The sequence below is a fragment of the Ciona robusta genome, chromosome 11 (genome assembly GCF_009617815.1).
Source record: "Ciona robusta chromosome 11, ASM961781v2".
Lineage (NCBI taxonomy): Eukaryota > Metazoa > Chordata > Ascidiacea > Phlebobranchia > Cionidae > Ciona > Ciona robusta.
Genome location: NC_143245.1, coordinates 2,770,498 through 2,797,766, shown reverse-complemented (window position 1 = coordinate 2,797,766; position 27,269 = coordinate 2,770,498). Strand labels below are relative to the sequence as shown.

The following is a 27,269-nucleotide window of genomic DNA, read 5'->3' as shown; positions in this document are numbered from 1 at the left end:
TATATTTGTTATCATTGCTTCTGTCCTGAGGTTTTGCAGCTTACAGCCAAGGTTTTCAGTATAGCAAACCAAGAAGCTTTCAGTTACGAAACAGCGTTGTGCAACCATCATAGTACGCTACACTGTTAGTGTACTATATATGGTGAAACCAACTAATTCCCCGGCTGTAGAATTGAGAAAAGGTCAGCCGGGAATAGGAGAACACAACTCTCGAATTACCGGGAACTTATAGTATGTTGGGGGATGCGGGACACTCTTTCGGTCGATTTTCCCGACCCATTTGGTAGTAAACAAAGAATAGCCGAAGAATTATAAAACCGTATCCACACGACTCCGGTAGACCGTTGTTAATTGTTTAAAATAAGATCAGGATATTTGGATATTATGTGCTAAAGGTGTTCCATCTTTCCCCACCCTACTATATATATTATTATGAAGAAATGCTACTTACCGCACTGCTAATTAAACAAGAGGTGTGCGTATATTTCATTTTTAAACTTCGCATAAAGTGGATATTTGCGGACTTTCAATTACATTATAAAAAAATGAAATGTGATCTAGTGGTCAGTATAGTTATTTTAAAGGCGGCTGAGTTGCAAAGGGTTGTGAGAGTTTTGGTTCAAAGGAATATGATTTATCAACCATAGTGGTTTTATACTGTATGTGATATAAAAATAAAGCATTTTATTTGTGTTCGCAATTTGGTCTGGTTTATGAACATTTCTTTATAACAACTTATTCAAAGGTGTTTTGTTGATTGAAAGAAACTGAAATTGTCTTCTCTTGGCCCAAAATCGACGTCGCTATTGTTTTTTTCTGTATGGCTGACAATTTATCCATTAGTGACCACTGCCGGGTTGGAGAAACTGCCGTTAAGTGCTGTCTTGCTCAAGTACATATACGCCCAAAATGGTATAGTATTGACAAGCCTTGAACGTTTGAAACCATCTGGGATCAGATGCAGGCGCGCTAACCACTTTGCCACGGTCGTGAACAAATACAGTTTACGTGATCTGTAGGTAACGCAACTTTAATAAGTAAAAGGCTAGAAATGCTGCTAAGCTGAGCCATGCAAATGACCGGTGACAGGAACGACCTAACACGAAGTTTATTGGAACAAGATGCGCTTAGTAAAATGAAGATCATTTCCTATCCAGACATATTGTCACAGTGCGTGCGGGACTTCGTGTTGAACATGCATTCGGCTGCAGCAATGTAAAGGTGGCTGTATACAGTATCCAGCATGCAAGTTCGCCTGCGAAGTCGTATGCAAACTCATTACCAAGTTCCGCATGCGGCAGCGAAATCCGGACAAAACATACAAACCGGACGAACTCCGGTTACTGTGTACAGCCACCTTAAAAGAAAATTATAACGAGCATTCTTCCACCTTTGGATCATACATAGGCTTGCTGACATATTTGGCAGGTATTAGACACGAGTGCTGCGTACGTGATTTTGTAACGTACATTGCCGTGTATGATTTTAAGGCATGCTGCGTCCGACTCCCACAGGTAAAAACTAATCATTTACTTCGCTGCAAGCCACTACACAACTATGTTGAAACCAAAACTGCCTTTTAAACCAGATTAATATATAGTTATATACATTGTTACAATAGTAAACGGGAACGAGTCGTGAAAAAGAGAGAGTGTATCATGCTCTCTCCTTTACCGAAATTAGAGATGCGCGTTCTATTCTTTTTTTATTTCTGTGATAGGAACTTGTAATAACAGAAATTGATTATAACTATTGATAAAGTTTTTATTTTTGCTACAAATTGGGTATTACTACTCTGTTTTTGGCACAAGCCACTTCTCATAAATTATCACCAAGTGCAAATAACCAAATCTTTTTATCATATCAGTATCTTATAGTTGAATAACCCCTGAAGTATAAATTACTAAATTAAAAGCCAATTTTTCAAAGTTTGGCAATGAAAACATACAAAACTACAATGTGGGCGAAGATGGGACTCTAAATTGAAATATATCTACATTAGCGGTATTCTGCAACTTATAGTTAACTTACCGAATTTAACAGGCTGTGCTAGTTTCTTTGCCATGTAAACTTCATATATATAACGTTAAACCGATATTTTGTTGTTGTTTTTATCTCAAATTAAAGTCATATTGACCCCTGCCTATTTTCTTCACACTTAGGCTAAATCTCAGTGTTTTTTACAAAACTAAAACTAGTTTTATGAGACAAAATCAAACTGTACGAAATATTCAAGGTTGTTTTATGAAGCTATGAAACTAGTTTAATCGTTCGCACACGCAAACTAAAAAAATCTTCTGCTTTACTTTGATTTAGCGAGCATTAAAAAATAGCACCTTACTATTTCGCACTTTTTTACCTATTCAAAGTATACTGTTTCTATTTTTCATATTTTTTTAATATTTAAAAACAGTAAACAGCTTTGACGGGCGTTTTATAAAGTCGTGATAATACTGTCGAATAATTCTGTAATTTTATTTTCCTGATTATCATTAAATGAGGGTCCGTAAAAAAATAAAAAAAGTCTCGTTTGACAAAGTGTCCCATCTTCACCCACCCTACTATACATGTATGAATTCATTCTACCTACTGCCCAACTTGCAGTTACCAATGGCGACTAGAACCCGTTTTGTTGGTTACTTCTGATTTGTTTTTGATCGAGCCCAGTCGACCGTTGTAGTAAAATGGTTAATTAATATATTATTATGCTAATTAGTTTTAAACGTGCTTACTCATTAGATGTTTGATCTCTTGTTCTTATTAATTTTGGTTAACGAAATAAATTATTGTTAGGAATACACGGGTTTTCTATTGCTTCTCTATTTAGGCCTACGTTCTTATAACTTTGTTAATGAGATCGTAATACACGTGGCACTTCATTAGTGATATCGGCTCTCTTTTAATTGTTCATTCCTACATTTTGGTCTCTCCGTATCAAAGTCCATTTCTATGGACTTTGCTCCGTATACATCTGTATGTCCGTAAATTAGTTTATTCATTTGTGAATTGGTTTTGGCATTGGCAACTGTAAAATATGTCGTCCGTTTAACTACCTATAGAGATATCTCTAGTAGGCCGTGAACCTGCAAATAGTGTACACGGACACAAAATTATCTTTAACGCACACTATTTTTAATGAGATACAGCATCGCATTGCAACATAGAACCAGAGTATACTTAACTTTAGTATACTCTGATAGAACACAGTTTGCAGATTGATTTTGCCGAAACAATTTGCACTTACATTTTGAGAGAATGCGGCGAAAAAATAATTTATGAGAGAATGTGAGAAAAAGTAAAGAAGTTCGATGACAACAACTGAACTGATCATACCTTCCGCTTGGTTAGGTTTGTTTACATCTGCAAGACTGGGTTGTGGCGTATGATCGACCGTTATTGCTAATATTAAACACCTTTACTAGATGACCTAAGCTTTACCTAGCCTTTATGATGGATGTTCGTACGCTTATCTCGAAGCTGCAATGGATGGATTATCTTAACTACAACTGGATGAAATTGGATTTTGAGAAAGAGCTACATAGTAGAAATGGTGTCAACAAATTGTACAACATGCTACTTTCAAATAAAGAAGTAACGATCACTGCAAACAGTGCTTTACTCCACAGTGAACAAGATCTGCATGATTTTGAAAAGGAGTTCTGTACAGTGAATGAGCAGAAGCATTATCTTGATACTCTCTTAAAGAATCAAGTAAGTTTATTCCCTTTTTGAAATCTGTTAATATCATTTAAAAGACTTGCTGCAAGGCTGAGGAGTGGTTCTTTAATTTCTACATATTTTTTTGTAGGCGATGCTAAGTTTATTATTAGCATTGTTAAGGCGCTTTACATTTTCCCTCTCAACAGTAACCCTTTAACCGCATTCATGATAAAAAATTGGGTTACAAATGTTTGTAAACAGTAGCTGCCTGAAATTGTTTTAGAGTTAGACAAATAACCTTGAGGTTACAAATGATTGCAGGATGCACACTGCAATCGGTGCTAGTAAAAAATCTTATTGGCTAACCACTAACCCCTAACCCCCTAGGTTAGGGGGTTAGGAATGGGTGGTTAGAGGGTTAGTGGTTATAGGGGTTAGTAGTTAGTGGCTATAGGGGTTAGTAGTTAGTGGTTATAGGGGTTAGTGGTTAGCAAATAAGGTGGGGGGGGGGAGATTTTTTACTAGCACCGATTGCAGTGTGCTGGGCCAAACCCAAACTCATGACCAAGCGTCACCAGATTTAAGCCAGGAATTCGGGGAAAAGGGAGCGACGGCAAACCTACATTTGATTACGTTAATATTGTAAGCAAGAGCGAAAAAGGCTCGACTGAGCTTGATGGTTAAAGTCCGGTGCTCAGCAAACCCAAGCTTTTCCAACTTCAGGCACACCTATCAAAATAATCTATCTCTCGCACTTTGTCTGAATATCAGCACGATTTTTTTATGAGGGTCCCCCTATTGATTGGAAGTAGGAACTTTTACTCTTTGATATTAATTTCATCAGCACAAACAATGTTCTGACTTGTATAAAGTGTATTATTTTATATGTACAAACCGGTTAATAAAACTTAAATCAATTCTCTTTATTTTAGGTGAGCTTAAGTCAAACTGTATGTGGAGAATCAGTGTTTGGTCACTTCCTTATTAGGCGTCTCACTGTTATGCAAAGAATATTTCATGCATGCTCTTCAAAATATCATTCAACGAAAGAAAGCGTTTTTCAAAAAGTAAGTACGTTATCAATTTTGGTGTTTACCAGTAAGTAACCCCAAATATAAAGCATGACCTAACTGTTTCATGACATTCCTTCGGTTATGTTAGAACAAATTTTCCTATGATTTTGTCGAAAAAATTTTCCTATGAAGTTCCTATGATTTTGTCAAAAAAAATGACAGTCGTTATAACAGGAATGTTCTTTTTTCATACACCTCGTGCCAGCTCACAAGTTAGCAAGTATGTTACTTGGTGGGTTATGTAGATATTTTATTGGTGATGATACCTACAATGTTTTTTCCCAATGGGCCTATATAAAAAATGTTCCAATATATGAAACTTTAATTTTATTCACTAACCAACTCCAAACAGAGCCAAGAAACTCCTGGATCTGATTCATCCACCTCAAATGAAGTAGAAGTGGTTTCAACACTAAATAATGAGACCCAAGCTTCTGGATCAGACGCATTGATTGAAATGGGTAAGCTGTGTTGAACAGTAAACCATATTGATTTGCAGATTTGGTCACTATTATTATTTATCACTCTATCTTGCAAGTATGCGAACTTTTGACTTTTTTTACACCTTATATCAGCTATGTTCTACTCCATTTGATATAATAGTAGGGTGTGGGAAGGACACCTTTTTATTCCATTTTCCTTTTTATTCGACATTTGGATATTATGTGCTAAATGTGTCCCGTCTTCCCCCACCCTACTATAATATCTTTTAAATATATTATATATTATATGTTTTTATGTTGTGATAATACATAATATGAAAAAATTGTTTAACCCTCAGCCTTCATTTTAATTGTAGATTGTTTGTAGTGAAATTATTTTTTCACCATTATCTGGTTGATTTGCACATAAAAATGTCCTTTGGTAATCAGAGCATTATTATAAGTCATAATATTATCACCTATTAGATTTCTGATTTTTTTCCACATTTTTTTCTAATAGACCTGATACGATATTTAAGGAAATAGGGTGATTCTAAAAAAATCCATATTACAGGTGTTCGTACCGGATTACGTCTTGTATTCACATTGATTCGTCACAGTTGGATTCAACCTTCATTAGCTTCATCTATATGTAGTGATGTTTTGCAAACTGCACTCGATGTTGTAATTGGTCTTCCACCTTTATCATTAGCTGATGAAAGTAAAATCCCATCTATGGGCCTTGACTGTTTACAACAAGTAAGTGGGTGCTTCTTTATGTGAATATTATCAATAAAAAAGAAGATCAAGCTAATTTATGTAGAGGCTATATGGGTAAATGTTATTTAGGGGTTATCTATATATATGTGTTAATGTGACATGGGGTGTTGGTTGGTTTGTAATTATCAGGTTTAATTTGTTGACTCTTTTCATCGCCGAAAAACGTGATTTTATTAGGGGGGCAAAATGTATATATATATAAAAAAAATGTATATATATAATATATATATACATTTTTTATTATATAGTATCCTGTTATTGTCACCACAGATGTAAAAATTGCATATTTTTTGGCCCATGCAAATGAGGTATATTACCTTCCTAGAGGGGACAAGCAGTATGTATGTGCAACTCAAATAACACAATACGGGTGTTTTGAAGTAAATTTCTTCGGTAAAACATCTCTTTTTTTTATTAAAACTGTCCAAGTTTACACCTTTAATGTAATTTAGTATAATAGGAAATAACTTATACTCGTACAAAAGAACCAGTCACCATAACTGGGTTTTTAAACCAATAAATTAATAAAGTTTTTAATCTAACAATAACATTAAAAAAAATAAAAAATTTATTGCAATCTATTTTAGATTTTTACATTTTTAAAAAGTGTTATAAGCACCGAATCAGAAGGAACACCAGAATCAATTCAAATCTCGTGTGAATTATTATTATTACTTACATTTCAACGCGGTTCCCTGCAACATATGCTTGATTGGATTGAAATGGCTTTAAGTGTTTCATCAGAGCAAGGTATGCATTAAAGTTATATTACAAACTTTGCTAATTAAATATCAATAAACAGCTGTTATTTCTCATTTTGTTTGTATTTTGCAAATAGTTGTTTATGTTTTTATAGGTCTAAGCATAAATTACAACACACACTTACACACATGTAAGCTTAAAACTAAACTTGCGTTGAAACGAATTGTATAACTTTTGTCCAGCAAACATAATTGTTATAAATTTTTGAAACCAAAGCTTATTGTATAGGCTATTGTATACACTGCATATAAATAACACTTTTATAAACACTCATCTGACATCTCTTAGTGGAATATGAGTAGCCGTTACATTTCCCTATCAAGAATATTGGAATCCTGAATTTACATTGAAATATAAAAGGATTGAACTCTCTTAGATTTATTTATTCTGTATTTAGCATCATCACTGATGCAGTAAACCAATTACATAATGCACTAAAATTTTGTAAAATGTTCCAACTTAAAAAAGCTATCCAGAAATTGAGAGGTTCAGTTTAAATTTTTTTTTTAGCAAATAAGTCGGAAAAATGTCTTCATAGGCTAATGTATTTTTGTTCTTTAAATTGTTTTGTTAAACACAGCGTAGCTTGCATTGTTGCATACCGATATTGGGCAATAATGTTGACTAATTTTCAGCAGGAAATGATTTGTTTTGTCTGTCGCTAGTTCATAAAAAAACAATATTTGTTCATGTATCAATTCGGATTTTACCATTTTGCACAAATAGAATGAATTTTATATGTCAGATTTTTACGGTTATTTATTTTTTAATAAAAAATGTGAAAAGTCAAACGAAATACTGTATTGTTCAATACAATATAAATACAAATGTACAAGGTGTTTAAGATACTGTATGGGCCTACCTATAAAAATAGGCGTAACATTTTATTTTGGGATTGCAACCATTCAAATTGATGCTTTGTAAACATTCCTACTAATGTAAGCTACATTCGTAAACAGTTACAATATGTTTGCAATGAGCTGAGGTTGACTTTATTTGATTGTATTCATAAATACCGGTAATTACGGTTGTTCACTTAATTGCTTGTGTAGACTTGATTGATAACAATGGCAACACGTTGCGCAATTAGTTACAAATATTAAAGCTGTTATATTGTGGTGTCCTTTAAGTGGGGGAATTCTGTTTATATAATTCACCTATTCACGCTATTTAAAGAAAATGTATATCATTTTCTGAGGGGGTGTCCTAACACCAAAAACCCAGTTTAGACCCCCCACCGGCTGTTGTTGCATATTTTTGTTTGAGTGTTGGTGTTGCCTTAATTACATACAAACAACGATTGTCATATAAAATTAATTTTGTGTTTAAAATAAAATTTTACGAATACTATATTGGAAGTAAACATCAGTTTGTTATGTTTGTAGGTGATGATGCCAGGAAAATATCCAAGAAAACATTAGATAAGATTATTAAAACTTCCAATCTTTCATTAGTAAGTCGAAACTTAAAAATTACTTGTTGGGATTTGAAAATTGTTTAAATCCCGGTAATAATTTATTTTTCACTGTGGGTTATAGAATATAAACCTATTTATTTTTTAACAGTTCTTTGATTTTTTGATTTTTAAAATTTTGATTTATTTATTTTTACAGAGTTCGCCTGCTGTTAATGGCACTGCTACAAACAGCAAGTCTAATTATATTCCATTAAAGGAAGTAGCAATGATACTAATGGAACAGGTTGTTACTTTATCAGAGGAATATGCCATCTCTTGCACAGAAACTGCTACAAAAAGGTAATTTCATTGAACACATATTTTTTGTTGTAAAGACTGCTTGAAGTCAAAATTTATTTTCCGGACCTGATTTTAATAAAAAAAGCATATTTAGTGGAATATAAAACATGCTGATATGGAAAGTGGGTAACAAAATTTTTAGAGAATAAAATTGAATGTGTAAAAACTCTAATAAAACAGTTTAAATGTATTATAAATTGCTTCCGCTAATAAATTGGTCCATGTTTTTTACACAAGAAATAGTGTAAAATTCCGAGACTTTGAAATCCGCATAAATTAGCATTTGTTGTAGTGTTGATATGAACAACTGTGATGTATATGCATGGGGAAGTAACAGCAGCCACCAACTTGCTGAACTTGGAAGCGATAAAATTGTGTTTCCTAAGAAGGTTAAAAGCTTTGGAAATTCTCAAATGGTAAGTTGGTTTTAGACCAAAGTTTTACTGCCAGGCAGAATGATATTAATCCGGAACCAGGTCTTCCAGCCTATTTATGTTGAGGCTAAGTATAGGCACCCACATGACTGAGTATGTTTTTGGGAAAGAGACTGTTATTCAAAGGATAATGATACATGCTCCTATGTAAAGCATTTAAATGAATGCTAGCAGCAAGCCAGCGTAACAATAGTTTACATTATTTATTCTTAAGGAGCAATAGGCAGCCGTGTCAAAATGAATCAGTTTTGTATTTATTTGGGTAAAATGAAAAAACGGAGAGGTATGCTCTCTTGGCCCCCCTAAAAATGGACACCAGTGGTCCTGAGGCTTCAGAGTCTTATATATTTTGCTTTTCTTATTTATCTTTACTTCGGTAACCTAGGACACTTTTGTACGAAGTGTAAATTGTCCTGTGGCGCTGTTTTAAGTGTTATAAAATATTAGTAATATGCTAAATTTATTGTGGCATTTATTTGTTACTGTTTATGTGTCTTTTTGTCCTGCAGCTGGAAGCAGGGCAGTATTGTACGTTTGCTGTTTCTGGTGATGGGTGTGTTCGCTCATGTGGAAAAGGTAGTTACGGTCGGTTAGGTTTGGGTGATTCAAACAATCAATCGACTTTGAAAACAATCGTCTTTGATCCACCTCAGACCATTCGAAAAATATCATCTTCTAAAGGTGAATCAATGCTTCTGTAATGGCGTCTAGACTATTCCTAGTCAACTATAATAATGAGTGTTATGAGCGTATAAAGCTATCACATGTTACATTCATATTACAGAACAAACTTACCGTACTCCAAAAAGTTGAATGAAATAAAACATAACCAATAAACCATAACACATACTAAGCTTAAACTGCCACTTATAAAAAACGATTTATGTACGCTTTCAACATTTTGAACTTCAAAGACTTTAAGGTTCATCTAGGAACATAAAATATTCTTAATCCACATATTTTTGAACTCAACTGCTTCCAACGAGTTTGTGGTCTGGATAATGTTCACATTTCTATCTGTTGCAATTACCGTTATAAATTAAATCAAATTGTGATTAAGTTAGTAATTTAAATTGCTTCTTTCTCAAAAAACCTTAGTTTGCAGCTAGGTTTAAAACTGTAGCTATGGGTTAGTGGTTGTTGTCTCTCGGTTAATTTTTAGCATTAAAGGATTGCTGGCTTTGGATGATCTTGTTACGAACTTGCAGTTTAAATTGCTGGCTTTAAATTTGTGACTTTGAACTAATATTTAACAGGTTCTGATGGCCATACACTTGCATTAACTACTGAAGGTTGTATTTTTTCATGGGGGGATGGTGATTATGGTAAACTGGGACATGGTTCCAGTCTTACTCATAAAAGTCCCAAGATTATTGAAGGACCTCTGGCAAGACGTGTATGTAACAGCATTAGTTTGTTATTTATCTTTGAAAAACTATGTGTAAATTTCATGTTTTTTTGTACCTAAATAAATGTTTGGTTATGTCATTTTTGTTGTTTATTATTGTAAAACTGAATGTAAATTTTAAGTTTTTTGACCCTATACAAAAGAGTATATATATTTGTGTTTTATATTATATTTTGTGGCCTATCTTCGAAAAACTGATTGTAAATTTTATTTTATTTTTTTTCACCTGTATAAAAAGTTAAAAACTATCTGTTTTTTAAATTAATTAGAAATTAAAATTGATAACCTGACTTTACATTTTAGATTGTAGTATGTGTGTCAGCGGGATATCGTCATTCAGCATGCGTGACCCAAGAAGGCCAGTTATTTACTTGGGGTGAAGGGGATTATGGGAGGTTGGGGTTGGGAGACAACACAAGCAGAAATGTTCCCGTGTTGGTGAAAGATATTGCAAGTGCTGGTTCTGTAAGTTTTACTTTAAAAAAGTAATTTGTTTTCGTATTTAGTTATAGCAATAAATATATGCTCTATAAATAATCTACAGTATTTCGTAATATGTAGCCATATAGGGATGTGCTGAGTCTGTGTCCGCGGGTTTCTTTTTTTCATGCTTGGTCTTTACAATTATTGATAATTTTTTATTAATGCTCGGCGCAAACAATTATTGATAATTTTGAATTAATTTTTTACGAATTCTACATCTTACCGCACTGGGAATTACGTAACGAGTGGTCTCTTTCATCCAATCATGTGTTGTGTATGATTTTGATACGTATTTTCGCCTTTCTCCTTGATAGCGTCAGTACTACCTGACTCAGTGCTTGTTCTATGCGTTACATTAAATCTTGGGGCTTGACCACCCCGAGTCATTACCACTTCATCACATTCTTTTTTTTCATGCAGTATATTGCATTATATTATGGGTTTCTTGAAGTTTTGGATACATGCTCCTTACTTACAAAACCCCCAATCTATTTCTTTGTACGGAATGAAAATTTTTTAGCTAAAAGTAAACTTTGTTTTTTTAGGATCTATTTTTTTATATCATTTTAGCATCTCAATCTCTCTCTGTAAATATAAATTTTAATTTTTATTTGGTATGCTCCTCTTACTTTAAATTAAACTTAGGTTGTGTGTGGAAGCTCCCATACACTGGTTCTAGCTCAAGATGGACTGACGGTATGGAGTTTTGGAGCTGGAGATAATGGTAAACTTGGTCATGGAGATACAAGTCGTGTGTACAGGTATGGATTTTTATTTTTAATTCTCTTTATATAAAATTAAATATTAAATTTTCTGAATATAAAAACATATAAAAATTAATAATATTTAGAAATTTTTATATAAAAATATAAACCTTTGTCATCTATAATTTAGGAACCATTTTGGAATGAAACATTGGACATGTGTTTAAGGTTTATTTATGACTTAATTGTAAATATACCTATTCTTGGATTTTTACCCTTTATGAGCATTGAAGCATAATAAAAAATGAAAAATAAGTAGCAATTAAATCCCATTATTTCGTTTACAAATTGACAATGCAAACATTTTGGGCAATACAGGTTATTGTACAATTTGTGTTTTGTATTCCTCCATGTATTTCCATGTGTTAAATGCTAATCGATAAAATGTAATGTTTACGTTTATTTTGCAGACCAAAAGTAATTGAAAGTATAAATGGAATGATGTTTTACAAACTTTGTGCAGGAAGTCAATATTCACTTGCTTTAAATGATTCAGGGCAGGTTAGTGAAGTATTCATTGCTAAATTTTATTCCATCATAAAAGTAAGTCATAGTTTAATTTGTCTGCTTTACCTACTAATGGTTTATAAAAGCTTATTAATTCCATTTTAAAAGTTATATCATTTTATTGTTACTTTTGTGTGAAATTTAGTTTTTAATTTTGTAGAGATTGGTTTGCTCTTAATTTACTGTTTATTTTGACCACTAAAATTGACACGAATCGTTTACATATTTAGGTATTTTCATGGGGATGTGGGGCGTGCCTTGGTTGTGGATCACCTGATGCCACGTTCATGAAACCAACATTGATTGATGAACTTACTTTCACACGTGTTGTTGACATTACATCTGGGGATGGGCACTGCATGGCTTTAACACACAGTGAGTTATACTTGTTAGTTTTGGTACTTTAGAGCAGGGGTTCCCAAACTTTTTGAAGCACGCCGCCCAATGAAGATCCCAACAAAACTCGTGCCCCCCTTTTTGTTAAATTATCTATACATGTAACCCTTTATTTTATTGTTTTTCTCGCCCCCGAGTCTTGCACACCCCCCCAGTTTAAGAACCACTGCTTTACAACACTTATAGGGTCCAGATTATCTTAAACACATGGGAGGCAGGGATAGTAAGATGTACAATCACTTAAAAAAAATAAATTAGTATTAAATTAATACTATTAATGTTTACTGATTAATGAAGTGTGGAAAATTTGTCCCCACTAAATGAATGCATCATTTTCAGATAATGAAGTTTATTGTTGGGGAAACAACGCAATGGGTCAATGTGGTTTAGGACACACCAACAGTCCAATATCTGTACCAACACAAGTGCAGCAATTGAACAATGTTACCATTCACCAAATATCAGCTGGAACCTCACATAGCATCGCATATACAGCTATGCCATCAGACAGGTATATTTATTGCTTTTGTTACTTCTGCTACCAGGCATAATGTAAATAATCTTTTAGCTGTCTATCTCATAACATTAAAAACGTGGTGTATTTCTGTTGGTTTTCTGCTGGATTTGCAGAGGCTACATCGTAAATACACCACGTTTTTATACCAGATGAAGCTGCTTAAAAATTATTTATGTGTATTGTTGTGTATTAGTAAGATAGTATGGTACAACATATTAAATTCAATAAAAGCAACTTTAATTGGACCCCAAAATGTCTGTACACAAAAATAGAGCAACTGATAGTTATATTTTGAATGTTAAATTAATATTTATATTTTTTTTATGTTTATATTTTGAATATTAAGTTATATTATCTTCAATATTCCAGGCATGTTATATCATGGTCAAGACCATACTGTGTGGACCTCAGTGAATCGACTTTTAAAAAAATGAACAACTTCTTAAGCAGTTATTGTTCTTCACTGGCAACTACAGCCCTTGACAACCCACCAGTAAGGTGAGATGTTCCATATAACCAAATATATATCATTGTTAAATGCAATTTATTGACCTTTTATTGCAGTAAAACTATATGATAAAAAAATGTATGATGTTAATGTGGGAATATAAATTTAAATAAAAATGCTTATCCTGATTTTTTTTCGTTAGGAATGAAATTTATTTGTAAATTAAGTAATCTTTAGTGCAAGAAATATTAGCAAAATGACTAAACTGCATAAAGTTATGGGTTCAAGGCTCATCACTGCTACTATTGTGGGCGATTTGTCATGGGCAATTGCTCCAACCCAGTGGTCACTAAGGGGTTGTTTAAATTGCCAGCCACACATAGAAAATAATCTTCACAAGGACCACTATTTACATACATGATATTGATAACTTGTAAGCTGACACGAGGTGTTTGAAACAGAACACCTGTGTTATAACGACTGTCATTTCCCGGCATTTCGACAATAAAGATAGTTCATTTATTTAAATTACATTCATTCATATTTTCTGATATCCTTAACATCAACAAATGATTGTCCCACAGCCAACACCACCAGTTTGTTTATTTATGTCTTCGTTTGGTCCTCACTCATCTACGACTCGCTGTCACAGGAAATCTTTCCTCCTTTGTTCTCGGAGCAGAAAGTAAAGTCCTCCGAAATCTTCTCTTTAATTTAATGGATGAAGATGCCCCAGAATCTATAATTGAAGTATTTATTTATTTTTGTTCTTCTATTTATTATTCTATTTTTCTGTACAGTATGTTTTTTATTCACATATTTGCGTTTTATAAAATTTTTATAGCTTTTGAACTTGTATTTTATTAGCTAAGACTCTAAATTAACTTTTTGTCGAAGTATCATAGGTATATGTTATATACGCATAAACTAAGTTTTTTTTGTAGAAAAGTAAATAATGACTGTTTTTGGTTGCAGTAGTAATGTGCCGTACTGTATGAAAAGAGATATGTATATGTATTTGATTGTTTGAAGTAATTTATTTGTTGATTTTTTTCTATAAAAGGTTGTGAAGGAATGTGTCACCGTTGGAGCTTCGTTGCTTCTTCCTTCGATCGAAGAAAGGATTTCCATCTTGTTATCGTTTTTACCAAATCGCTTGAAAGAAGTCAAGAAATTGTCACTTGGACAGGTACGTTTGTTTTATATCCACTTGAATGAATGTATAAATGAGTAACTTGCTTATTCATCGCTTGCCGGAAAAAACAACAGTCATTATAACACGAATGTTCTGCTTCATACATTTCGTGCCCGCTTTTGAGGTAAACATGAACACATCTGTAGCTTTTTGGGTGATTATTTTTTTGTATAGTTTGTAATTTAGACCCATGGTTTCCAACACGTGGAGCGCGACCAAAGTTGGGTCGACTGATAATTTTTTTGGGTCGTTTGGTTTCTTCAGTTTGTCACGGTTGCGTTTAAATTTGGCTATTAAACATTGCAACAGGCGGTAGTGAACAACCTAAATATCTTTCAGAAGTAAAAGTGATTCATATTTCTGATGTTTTCCTTAACCAAGCACTAAGCAACATGTGTGTTACGTAATAGTAGGGATTCACACGTGGATTTATTGCATCATAATAGCGATTGTTTGACCTGGCAATTGATAACAACAAAATAGCAATTCACACCTTGATTATTTGCGTCATAATAGCGATTGTCCCCTTGAATATTTTACCTGCCAGTGCTTGAAAACAGGGATATTTGCTTTTTATTTATGCGCCTAAGTAAAGTATACAAATGTTTGCAAAAAGACTTTATTCGCGCGTAAAGCAACCTCTCAATTTCAAAAACTCACTGATAGCCAGCGAGCACAGCTAGCTCTTTAGTGATTTGATAAACATATTATTTTCTGAAAAAGTTACTGCTTGTTAGGGGTTAGTGGTTGGGAGTTAGGGGTTAAGAGTTGGAGCTGGGTTAAGGGCTTTAACTGGCATAAAACACTGCAAAAACAAGATTATAACGTGACGTAACGTACGTAATATATCAGTATTGTGACGTAAATATTGCTAATATGACAAAATAAATCGTTAACCTTACACAGGTCATGTAATTTATGGGAAGGAAGCATGTTTTCGCGCATTTTCAAAGTTAATTTTCGACACAAACACCCAACATTTTTGCAAAAAAATTAAACAGTGGGTATCTATTAGGTCTAAGGAACATTTAGAAACGAAACTGGCCATCAGCTAAAGGATTAGCCGTTTGCAACGCAGTCTTGTATGGCTTTTAAAATATTACGACAATATGCTTGGGTCGCAAGATTTTCCCGAAGCAATTTTTTTTAAATGGGTCGCCTTAAAAACGATTTGGGAACCACCTATTTAGACAACCCATATTTATTTTAACCAAGGGCTGGGACGAATGGAGTTCTGGTCCAAATATTGCATTGTTTATCATATAGTTTAAGTTAAATATTGGATCAAATTCAAATATCTGTTTATGATGCAGTAATTGCAACACTTGCGATACAAACAGCAATTGGCTTGCCATACTTAAATTTTTTTATAATTTTTTTGGCTTTTTTGAGAATCTAGTGTTGATCATAACTAATAACAACGCCACTCGTTTTATATCAGTTGTACAATTTTAGCAAGAGTAGTTATTTAGGAGGAAAAATATATGTCACAATGCAAATATTTGGCTCCTATATCACCACAGTGAATAACAAAAAATAAAATCACTTAATATTTGAATCTTACTTTATCTCTAATTTAATTTGACATGGAATCAATAATAAACATAACAATAATACTTCACTTGTATTTTTGATTACGGTAGCGAAGATTTAAAAATATTAACTACGAAAAAGCAGGATATAACACCAAAACAACAGTCAGCTGTTTATTGTGCAATAAATTTTCATGGTAACCTTACTAGAGTAAACTTTTTATTTTGTTACTCTTTATTTTGCTTTGTCTGAAAGCTAACATTTGTTTAATCTCTATTTTCCAGCGAATGCAACTTAATGTTGTTCTCTCGAGCTTACAAGATCATGCTCAAGTTGCTGAAGTTCTCAACTTCCGAAGTAACAACCCAAAAACTAACGAACATGATTACTCATGTTTAGCCCAGCAGTTGCTTCTAACATTAATGGAAAATGTTCATTGTAATGTGGTAAGTTGGAACAAAGGTTTAAAATGTATAGAATTTCCAAAACATTGGCATGCATACCCTGTGCATTGTTAAGAATACACCATGTGGTTTTAGAACAGTTTTTTATTTCTGAATTATAAACATTTTATTATTACATTATTATGTGCAAATGGGTCTCTTCATGAGCCCATTATTTTTATACAATGAATGTTTCATACAATTTATTTACAAAGTTTTTAAGTTTAGTTTATATATGCTTTGATACCCCATGTGAATAAACTAGGTACACATAGTAACAGGTAAATTGGTGATATTGAATGATTTTAACAGTTAAAAATATAAGATGGTCTAAAGAGCACCCTGGTTTTGGAAAAGACAGGGCCACAGGGGTCGGTGTTTAATTGAATTCAAAAGTCAATAATTTGGACAATTTTTTTTTGACAAAGCTAAAACAACTCTAAGTTTAGACTTGGTCACAAAGCCCCCAAAGTTTATTATTTTCAAGATAATCACATTAGGGTTGTTTAATGATGTCAAAATATTCAGAACACTATGCGATTTTGAAACTACCTATCAGCTTTGAAACTACCTTATTAGCCATAATCTTATATATTAGTTTGTAGTTTATGTTTAAAACCTAATATGTGCAACAAGTTACAAAAGTAGCAACTCTTTAGGTGGTTTTAGAATACGGTTATAACTTATGATTTTTTAACTATAAACATATCATTATTACATCACCTAGTGCAAATATGTCAGTTCATGAGCCAAGTATGCATTTTTCAAATTTTCATACATTTGTCTGATTGTTTTTAAAAGTTTTTAAGTTTGTTTTTAAAAGTTTTTTAATTATGTTTTATACTGTTAGCTGTCATTTAAAAAAATATGTGTTAATTAACCGTTATCGTTAAACCCCAGATGAAATCATTGCAAGATATAAAGAGCAACAATAGCAATGAAGTTAAAACATCACCTGATTATCTTAGTGAGGACATGGTTCAAGTTTTCAATCTACTTTTCTCCATGCTAACGCACCTATTTTCTCATTCTTACCAAACCATCGAGGTACATTGCTATACTTCATCACTTCTTATGCCATAAAACTTTTTTTTGTGTCATACTCATAAAAAATATTTTTAAGTGAAATTCCTTATGCTGTTTATATCAGTTGTCAGCAACCTTTTTCGCTTGGATTGACTTTTTGTAAATTAAGTTATGTTTAGTGTAAGAAAAATTAGCAAGTGACTAAACTACCAATAGAAGCTAATGTTATATGTTTTTCCATGATCATGATTTGAAAATCTTACATATTGAAAATTTTGTATTCTCGTTTTTACATGGCTGTGTAAATTGCAAAATTCAGATTTTAAAGTGTGGTTAGTTAAAAACAACTGCTTTATCTTTTTTTAAAAAATTCTGAAAGTAACAAATTTTTTTGACACAGGTATTACCAAAAGAATTTAGCCTGATTCAGTTTGGTATAACGCAGTTAGTTGAACAAGCAACATTGGAATTTCAACTCGTCAACCAGATATTGAATAACAATTCATTCGATTCAGCTGTTTTATTAGGTGAGTAGTTTATAAGTATCTATATAAAATTTACTAAATGTTCAAAATAAGAAATTTAATGTAATACTGGTTAAAGAAAAATGGAAAATGACACAATAGTTTTAACACTAAATAATACTTTTAGTTTTCCTATAAAAAAAAGAATAATTCTAAATTATTCATTCTGGAAATTTTGTTTTTCACATTTAAGCAAAAGCAAATTGTCCGAAAGAATTTTTTAGGATAAAAAAAATTTGGTATATAAGTTGAAAATTAAGTTTGAAAATGCTTTCCATGGATAGAAACTGAACTGAACATTTATGTAGCTTTGTTCAATTAATAAAATTGGATGACACTTTTTCTTATAGGAAATCCCATGCATTGTCGTACGAATAATTTGTTTTTACTCAACCGTTTTGTTTTAACGCTTTTTTTTGCAAAACTGTTTCGTTTTTTTTGTCATATTTTGTAAGACTATTTCATTTTGAAACTTTGGTGGTGCGTTTAAATTACATTTAAACATCCATATCCAATTTTTTGGTTACTTGTTGATATGCCTCTTTAAGTTATTCTTTATATACCATAGATATATTACTAAGAAGTTCATGTGGTCAATTGCTTTCACTGACAATCAATTCACTTTTACTTCTACGATTATCTGAAACGTTTCCACTCCTGCAACATTTGATTGACTTACTGCCCTACATTGATCAATTCAACAGGTATTTGATAAATTTTTCCAACACGTTTATTGTTTGGATGATTACATTAATTGTTTTAGACACATTTATTTGTTGTTTTAGCACATTTTTTCTTTAAACCTTTTGAACTACATAATACGTACTGATTTTTAGCAAAATTTATATCACTGGCTGACTTTTATTTAATGCTGATACAAACTCTTGATTTAACTGATTAAAGATAAGAAATTACAAGTTAGCAAAAACTTTGAAAAAAAACTTGTAAGAATTTCTTAGCATTTTCACAAACCATAAACTAAATGATTATTTTACAAAAGAAATTGCAAAACATGATTGCATCTCGAAATGTACAGTCAGGAGCATTTTAACTAAATGATAAATATGATATGGTTAAATTCTTCTACATAAACTGTGTTTAATTTTTCGTATTGTTTCTGCAATGCTATTTATAAATTATTTATAAAGATGAAATGGGGATTGTCAACTAGTTTGAACATAATTGTATTATTACTTTAAACAGGTTAATAACAAAAAATGATCTCGAACAAAATCAAGTTTCTGAGCTTTCATGGCCAATTTCAACTTGTTCAAAATCATCAGTGAATGGTAAATAACTGTCATACAAACATTGTTTATTCTGTGGATCAGGTTTCAAATGTTTTGTAAATTACACTTAATTATTAAGCTCTTTTTTAATAGTAATTAGGCACCTTTTTTGTAAGATTAACCCTTACACAAAAAGTTAAATTATCATGAAAGTTAAAACACTGTTGTAATAGAAGACATAGTCACTTTAATTTTCACTTCACCCAGTTTAGACATAGTACACTTCAATTTTCACCCAGACATACACTTCAATATTCACCCAGTTTTGTGCCAGAAACCAGGGCTTGGAAAGCACTGCTTTATTTTTGAAATCCCTGTCAAGCACATATAGTTTAACCTTATTTTGTCTGCTTCGTGGCGAAGTAGTTATCGTGCCTGCTTCTAGCCTAGAGTTTACGAGGTTAAGGCTAGTAGCTGCTACCATTGCCACAAGGTTACATGTTAACTCATAAGCGGACACATTGTGGAAAACCTATCACCTGTGTTATAATGACTATTGTTGCCCTGCCACGCAGTGATAAATGAGTTACATTCATTTGTTAATTTACATGAGTGGTAACTCATAAGTGGGCACATTGTGGAAAACCTATCACCTGTGTTATAATGACTATTGTTGCCCCGTCAGGCAGTGATAAATGGGTTACATTTATTGTTTATTTCCAGATGAGCAGGCATGGGTGTGGATGCTTGACATCGAACATTCATGTTCGCATTTGATTGGTCGAATATTGAATGCAGTTGCTCAAGGTGACACCAATGTCACCAATGACGAACGATTTAATGAAAATGTTTTAAAATTACCGATACTTGGAAATGGCCTCCAAGCGGGAACCTGTGAAGAATTAGGTAATTTTTATTGTATAATCAATTAAAGATATTTTAGCAGTACTATCAGAAAATTATTCTTTTTCCATTTTTGGATATTTGTTTGTTCACTAAAGCAGCTATATTCTGTAATACTATAATATAAAACAAGTAGACTTTAAATAGCGCACCATATGCAGACCATACTTAATAGTGTGTATTGGTAACTACTGTTTTATTCGTTATCTGGCTGATCTGCATATTACTAGGAATTAACCCATTATTTTTTGTTGTTTTCCTATAACAGCTTTACCCATTACATTTTGGTTATTCGGTTTTATTATGTTATGTAAATTGTTATAGTGTTTTTTCTACTAAAAAAATTTTTAATATTTTTCTGAGAGTGTTGTCTTGATTATTGAGATTGTACATAGCATCCATATCACATTAAATACTTTCTATATTTTCCATGTTATCTCAATATTAAGTATCACGTGTGGAAAACATACTGCGTTCTGTACAAATGGAAGATGAGATGAAATGTGATTATTCAAAGAAGGATCTTTTACTAATAAATGTATGTATATTGTGCCTATTTATTTGTGGATGTTCACTAAATCAATGCAAATTAGGTTAATTATGATATCGTTGATAAATTCTTTATAACTTAAAATTATAGTTTAAAAAATTTAAACTTTTTTTTTAAATTAAATTATTTTTTTCTATTTTTTTTCCAATCCTTTTTAAATCTTTTTTTAATCTTTTTTTTAATCAAATGGGATTTTTTGTAAGCTTTAAAACCACCTTTGTTTAAAAAATTTTTTTGTTTAAAAAATTTTTTTTTTTTTTAAATTTAACCTATTCAAAGTTAAAGAAAAAAATATATATTAAATATATATTTAAAAAAAATATATATATTTTTTTCTAATCTTTCTTCCTAATCTGTTTTTATTTGCATTGGATTAATTTATAAACATGTAAACCACTTTTTTTCTGATATTACACTTAAAAGGAAGTTATGCTTTTGTCAATGTTCTGTCAGGCAAGTAAATTACAGATCAATTTGCTGTTATAACATACTTTTTCACTACCTTATACTTAGTTTAAAAAAAGTATGCTGCCCTAAAATATTTGTTTTTTATATAACTTGAATTAATTTTTTTATTGAATTAAATTTAAATTTAACTTGTAATTTAGCTTGCTGTTGGGAAAGACAACCCGGAGTCTCAACATTTGTGGAACAATATGTTGGATTATGCAAGGAATAGAGGTTTGTTCATATTCATTACTTATTTTGGTCCCGCTTCTGTGATTGGTTATATTATATTATACAGTAGGGTGGGGGAAGATAGGACACCTTTTGACTCTATTTTCTCATCCCATTTAATGGTAAACAAGAAACATTTAAAGAATTATAAAACTTATTCTCACGACTCTTATAGACCATTGTTAATTGTTAAAACACGATCAGGATATTTAGATATTATGTGCTAAAAGTGTCCCATCTTCCCCCACCCTACTATATGAACTGTTTGTGGACCAATGTCCACAAGCACTGAAGGTTTAAAACAAACATAAAAAAGTAAAAAAAACACAGAGAGATTTGATTTTAATGATCCACGAAACTGTGTTTTTCAAAGTCTAAATGAATAATGAAACTTTAATCATATACTTATAGTTAAAAACATATTTACATTTAATTGAAAGAAATAAAGCATGGTTGCTACACCTAACAGTCAAACAACGAGCTATTTATGTTTAATTATTTCCAAGTTAAACTAATAGAAACAAATAGTGTGTCGAAAGACATGACCCGTACAATGTGTATTTTTTAAGTATAATTGTCACCTTGTTTACCATAGAGTGGGGTGGATTGGATGGTGGAAATAAAGATGATTTGTTGGAAACAATGTCACGCGTTCTACTTGCTTGTTTGCTTAAACACACTGGTGTCGATCCTAATAGTTTGAATCTACAGTTAATTTACAGAACTGTGTTTCAGGTAAGAAATTTGTTACAGTTAACCATTAAACACATATAGACATAGTTAAAAGAATAATTATGTATAGTAGGGTGGGGGAAGATGAGACATCTTTTCATCCCATTTTCTCGTCCCATTTCGTGGTAAACAAAGAAAATTAAAAGAATTATAAAACCGTTCCTATTCTTGAGGCTCCCATAGAGCCTTGTTAATTGTTTAAAACACGATCAGCATATTTGGATATTATGTCCTAAAGGTGTCCCATCTTCCCCACCCTACTATATATATATGTAATATGTATGTGTTGAAAATATTAGCTTTTTACATAAGAAACAAGGCATTGCTACATGTACAACCATCTCAACGGTACCTGCCTAATACATTTGTATGCCACATGTGAAATATCCCTATTGCCTAATTAACTGATGTGATTACCTGTATGCTTAATTTGCTTATGTTATCATTATAGGTCAGATCCCATTTATTAGCTCATCGGATTCAAAAGTCAACTAAAGACATTCCAATGTCAAGTAATTCACAAAAGAAAACTTCTTCAAATATTTCCGAGCCGGCCTGCAAAAGTTAGTAATATTATGCATAATACATTATATATGTAACCCATTTTAAAGTGCACAGATTTTATAATTTATATCACATATTGAATAGCGATGATGCCAATTAACAAGTTTATTTTTAAAATTAATCTTTATAAACTTAAAAAAATATTAATCTTGATAAAGTGGAAAATATGACAAAATAATTTGTCAGAAATTGGTTTAAACTTAATGTAAATTATATTTTCATTTGCATGGGTACAAATAGAGAGTGCAAATTAACTGTTGGACAAACCTTAGAAAAAATGTTTGAAACCAGTGGTGTATATACTAAAAGTAAGGGTTCTAGGGGTTAGGGGTTGGGGATTTTTAATGCTATAGCTGCCATGTTCTTTCATTAGTTACAAATCTTTAATTTTTTTTGCTTATTTAACCTAATTTAAACAGCATGCATAATCAATGACTTATAATAAATTCCGCGAATCTGACCCCGATCTGATGTTCATATAGTTGGACGATTCTTGTATAGTGAAATACAGTAATGATCTGGTGCTACGAAAACATAATCAACAAAAATCAAGTCCAATCACTAGTTATTAATAAAGAAATATATTTCGCCTAAATGGCATCGTCAGTCTCTTATTCAAATAGAATCTCTTATGTTTTTGTTTGTTACGTTTTCGTAGCACCAGATTGTTACATGTACAATCAAAAAACAGATCAAGTTTACACAAAAATAAACACACTAAGACAACATTGCCAAAACCTATTTTAATTTTAATTTTTAAAATTACATATATTTTGCACACTAGTGTGGTATATACTAAAAGTAAGGGTTCTAGGGTTAGGGGTTAGGGATGTTTGATGCTATAGCTGCCATGTTCTTTCATTATTTAACAATCTTTGTAATTTTTTTGCTTGTTTAACCTAATTTAAATAACATGCATTATTGTTAAACAGATCAAGTTTACGCAAAAAGTAAAGCACACTGAGACAACTTTGCCAAACTTTTTTTTAATTTTGATTTTTAAAATTACATATAGTTTACACACCAGTGTGGTGCAGTTCATTGTCAAGAAACTCAGCGTCTTAAATACCATGCAATTATATAACAAGTTTACTTTTATTCACCTATTTTGCAGAATTTCGTTTTTTCAATCTTATGTCATCAATATCTCGACACACACAACTTTCAAAAGAAGAAAGCGATCATGGTAATGGTTTAAATTCCTATGATTTTTTTCAATATTTAAATATGCTTGTAATTGTACTTTGCCTTGCAAAACCTAAACTAAAAATCTAAAAAGATAATTTATATAACAGTTTGCGTTATCAATTTCATCAATATGAAAAAATAAGATTTTTTTTTGTATGGAGAAAAGAGCTATTTAGATTACTTTTTTAATGGTTTGAAAACACTATATCTAACTCTAATGAAGTCAATAAGCAGCTTAATTAATAATTTTAACTTTTTTTCATAAATATTTTTATAGAATCATCAAATGTTGAAGAAACACCCAAGGATTGGTATACACAAGCTTGCTTATCAATTGTAGAGAAATGTGCTTTTCTCTTGGTTGCTGTAGTTCCTGCGTTAGTAAATGAATATCAAGATGAACCTCACGAGGTGAAAAATGAAAATTCTTCAACATCTGATGTATCTTCTCCAACTGAAGGTAAACCTGGAATTTTAATGTTGCAAATAACGGTCATGCTTTTTATTAATAAGTGTGTTTTAACAACTGTTATTGTATCGCTACTACCCGTCTTTTTGTTCTGGTAAACTTTCTCGTTTTTTTTTTTGTTATTTACACCAAGAGACAAAATAAAATTCATTCATTAAAGTATTTATTGTTGAAAGTATGGGTTTAATTAAACCAAATCCTTTATTAGTAATGCATTACTTTAGCAGTACCAATCATTTTATGGTAAATTATTTATTTAACTGAAATTATCCTCGAGTTATTTTTTTCCAGCCATTAATGCTCAATCTCAAACAAGTTCAATGGAACGAAGTGTTGAGTTATCTGATACACAACCTCATGGAAAGTATGTTTTATTTATTCCTAATGTATAATTACAATCAGAGGCGCAGCTAGAGGGGGTTCAGAGGTCGCCACCACCCAAAAAATAACCTATACCTCCTTTTTAAAGTTTGAACCCCTCACCTTTTCTGGCTGTTTGCAGTTGCAATGCTTTTATTTTATCTGTATCTTGTTTTTAAGATTTTGGTTATTTGATTCAATGATGAACCTAGTTTATAATGTCACATATAGTTACATACCACATAGGACAGTATTGGTATACTGTAATGTGTGCCATATTCAGTATTGCTTTTCACTTTTTTTTATTCTTTGAGGGTGAGGTCCTTGTCAAGGACCTGGGATTTAGGCCAGATTTGGCCCATAACCCCCAACACCCAGAAAGCCCATTTAAGTCCTTTATGCGACCGGTGCCGCGACACATTCATCGTAGTCAGACACACATAGAATTTCATGCATGTATGTAACTTGTAATTGTTTTTGGAAAATATAAGTTTTAGAAAATATATTTAATTTCAACCCTCTACTCTTTCATGAAAATAATTTTTTTTCGCAGTTTAATTGTAAATTATTTAAAAAAATATGTTTTTGTGTTTAGAGTTTGCATGGCTGTCCTGGAATATTGTTGTCCCAGTATAAACTATGATGGAGACCCATTAACTATTGAACAGAACGGAAATTTTGATTTAAAATCCTATGAAACTTTAATCAAAGCCATGATACTGCAACAGAAAAGAGCTCAGGTCAGTTAAGTTAGCATGTTTTGCACAATGTCAAATGTAAATGGTGTATTTTTCATGTTTTTTGTTGTTTTATAAATATATCTATTTTTTTATCAAAACTGATTTTTTGCACTTTTGGTAATTTAAAAAAAATGTTTAATTATTTATTTATTCTCAGAATCGAATTTTCGCATTGGGAAAAATATCACGACTGCTGATGTCACAAAATGACGACCTTTCAAAATTCCCCCCGTTTCTTCCATCAGCTTACTTTCAATTAATGATCGGATGTTTCGGACTAATGTCTCTTCAACCATTGACCCGTGAACTTATGACTGTTGGGTAAGTTTAATATTATATAAATATAAATATATAAGTTTATTTTATAAATGTAAATATATAAGTTTATTTTATAAATGGTGTAGCGACCACGCTTCTTTTCTTCCAACTAAATGAAATTTGTTTCAACCGTAAGCAGGTTTTAACATTCGTTGTTTTGTCGCTTTATTCCGTTTTTTTATTTAAAATATTTTTAAATCTTCGCTACTGTAACTGAAGAGACAAATGAAGTTATTATATAATGTAAATATTTAAGTTTATTATTTAAATGTAAATATATAAAGTTTGTAAGTTTATTTTTATGCATAGTAGGTTGGGGTAAGATGGGACACCTTCAACACATACTATCTAAATATCCTGATCGTGTTTTAAACAATTAACAACAGCCTATAGGTGTCTCGGTATAAGGTTTATAATTTTTTAAATGTTCTTTGTTTACCACCGAATGAAACTATAAATTAGATAAAAAGGTCTCCCATCTTGCCCCACCCTACTATATTATATAAAATATAGAAATATAGCATCTCTATAGTTTCTTTTTAGTATGTTTTCCTGTTTATATCTTGGTACCCATGGTAATATAGTTCGATTTACTTTCTATAGATTTCTACCTTCCCCAACACTTGGTGTGACATCTGCATCACACAAAGATAAGCTTGCAATCACCAACCTTCTCATTACTATACGGAATTTGCTATACAAGAAAATTTTACCTGTGAAAATATCACTCTTATCAAGTAAGTTTTATTTTAATTATTTTGGACATTTTGACATTTTTAATGAAAATTCCCAAAAGCGTGAAGCTAAAGCTGCCACAAAATTTTTATAACCGCAAATTTCTCTGGTAATTCTTTGATACTGTTGCAATAGGAAATGCAGATATATTTGTATTATTTACTAACAGATAGTTTTTCGTAAAACAAAGAATTTTCATATAACAAGAATTAGGAACACAAAATAAGAAAATATTTATATAGTTCTGTGGGGAAAGATGGGACACCTTTAACACCTAATATTTAAATATCCTGATCAAGTTTTGGAAGTCATGAGGATACGGTTTTATAATTCTTCGAATGTTCTTTGTTTACTACCAATTTGAACGAGAAAATAGAATAAAAAGGTGTCCCATCTTAGAATGAAAAGGTGTCCCATCTTATCCCACCCTACTGCATCTTGCAATAGCAGCTTAGTTAAGTAAAAGAGTGATTTTTTTCTGCTGTCATAGTTAGGCCACATAATTGAATATTCCCCATTGTGTGGTTTTTATAAAATACGTATCATTTTAGTAAAATAAGGCACAAAAAAAAGCTAAAAATATTTTAACATGGTTTGAAACCAAGCAGTACAATAGGAATTGGCCACACAAACTGTAAAAATAAAATGGCTCAATTTAACTTTGTTTTTTTT

At 31.7% G+C, this 27,269-nt stretch overlaps 1 protein-coding gene across 4 annotated transcripts in view; it reads left to right on the top strand.

Moving 5' to 3' along the window:
* Positions 1 to 3,344: 3,344 nt before the first annotated feature.
* Positions 3,345 to 27,269, top strand: part of LOC149727842 (putative E3 ubiquitin-protein ligase HERC1) — a 61,686-nt gene continuing 37,761 nt past the window's right edge. For all 4 annotated transcript variants that reach the window (XM_089889281.1, XM_089889283.1, XM_089889282.1 and 1 more), the window contains exons 1-34: positions 3,345 to 3,711; positions 4,593 to 4,727; positions 5,086 to 5,194; positions 5,730 to 5,914; positions 6,523 to 6,685; positions 8,083 to 8,150; positions 8,311 to 8,453; positions 8,746 to 8,869; positions 9,397 to 9,568; positions 10,144 to 10,283; positions 10,599 to 10,760; positions 11,424 to 11,539; positions 11,953 to 12,043; positions 12,280 to 12,424; positions 12,785 to 12,956; positions 13,332 to 13,460; positions 13,995 to 14,160; positions 14,474 to 14,599; positions 16,423 to 16,584; positions 17,482 to 17,628; positions 18,008 to 18,134; positions 18,700 to 18,835; positions 19,335 to 19,420; positions 20,084 to 20,266; positions 20,713 to 20,801; positions 21,422 to 21,494; positions 22,087 to 22,226; positions 22,675 to 22,786; positions 23,902 to 23,973; positions 24,253 to 24,435; positions 24,736 to 24,808; positions 25,400 to 25,544; positions 25,702 to 25,865; positions 26,466 to 26,599. In XM_089889281.1, coding sequence (XP_089745407.1) covers positions 3,448 to 3,711; positions 4,593 to 4,727; positions 5,086 to 5,194; positions 5,730 to 5,914; positions 6,523 to 6,685; positions 8,083 to 8,150; positions 8,311 to 8,453; positions 8,746 to 8,869; positions 9,397 to 9,568; positions 10,144 to 10,283; positions 10,599 to 10,760; positions 11,424 to 11,539; positions 11,953 to 12,043; positions 12,280 to 12,424; positions 12,785 to 12,956; positions 13,332 to 13,460; positions 13,995 to 14,160; positions 14,474 to 14,599; positions 16,423 to 16,584; positions 17,482 to 17,628; positions 18,008 to 18,134; positions 18,700 to 18,835; positions 19,335 to 19,420; positions 20,084 to 20,266; positions 20,713 to 20,801; positions 21,422 to 21,494; positions 22,087 to 22,226; positions 22,675 to 22,786; positions 23,902 to 23,973; positions 24,253 to 24,435; positions 24,736 to 24,808; positions 25,400 to 25,544; positions 25,702 to 25,865; positions 26,466 to 26,599 — 4,636 coding nt within the window. In that variant the 5' untranslated portion in view covers positions 3,345 to 3,447. The remainder of the gene's footprint in view (positions 3,712 to 4,592; positions 4,728 to 5,085; positions 5,195 to 5,729; positions 5,915 to 6,522; positions 6,686 to 8,082; positions 8,151 to 8,310; positions 8,454 to 8,745; positions 8,870 to 9,396; positions 9,569 to 10,143; positions 10,284 to 10,598; positions 10,761 to 11,423; positions 11,540 to 11,952; positions 12,044 to 12,279; positions 12,425 to 12,784; positions 12,957 to 13,331; positions 13,461 to 13,994; positions 14,161 to 14,473; positions 14,600 to 16,422; positions 16,585 to 17,481; positions 17,629 to 18,007; positions 18,135 to 18,699; positions 18,836 to 19,334; positions 19,421 to 20,083; positions 20,267 to 20,712; positions 20,802 to 21,421; positions 21,495 to 22,086; positions 22,227 to 22,674; positions 22,787 to 23,901; positions 23,974 to 24,252; positions 24,436 to 24,735; positions 24,809 to 25,399; positions 25,545 to 25,701; positions 25,866 to 26,465; positions 26,600 to 27,269) is intronic.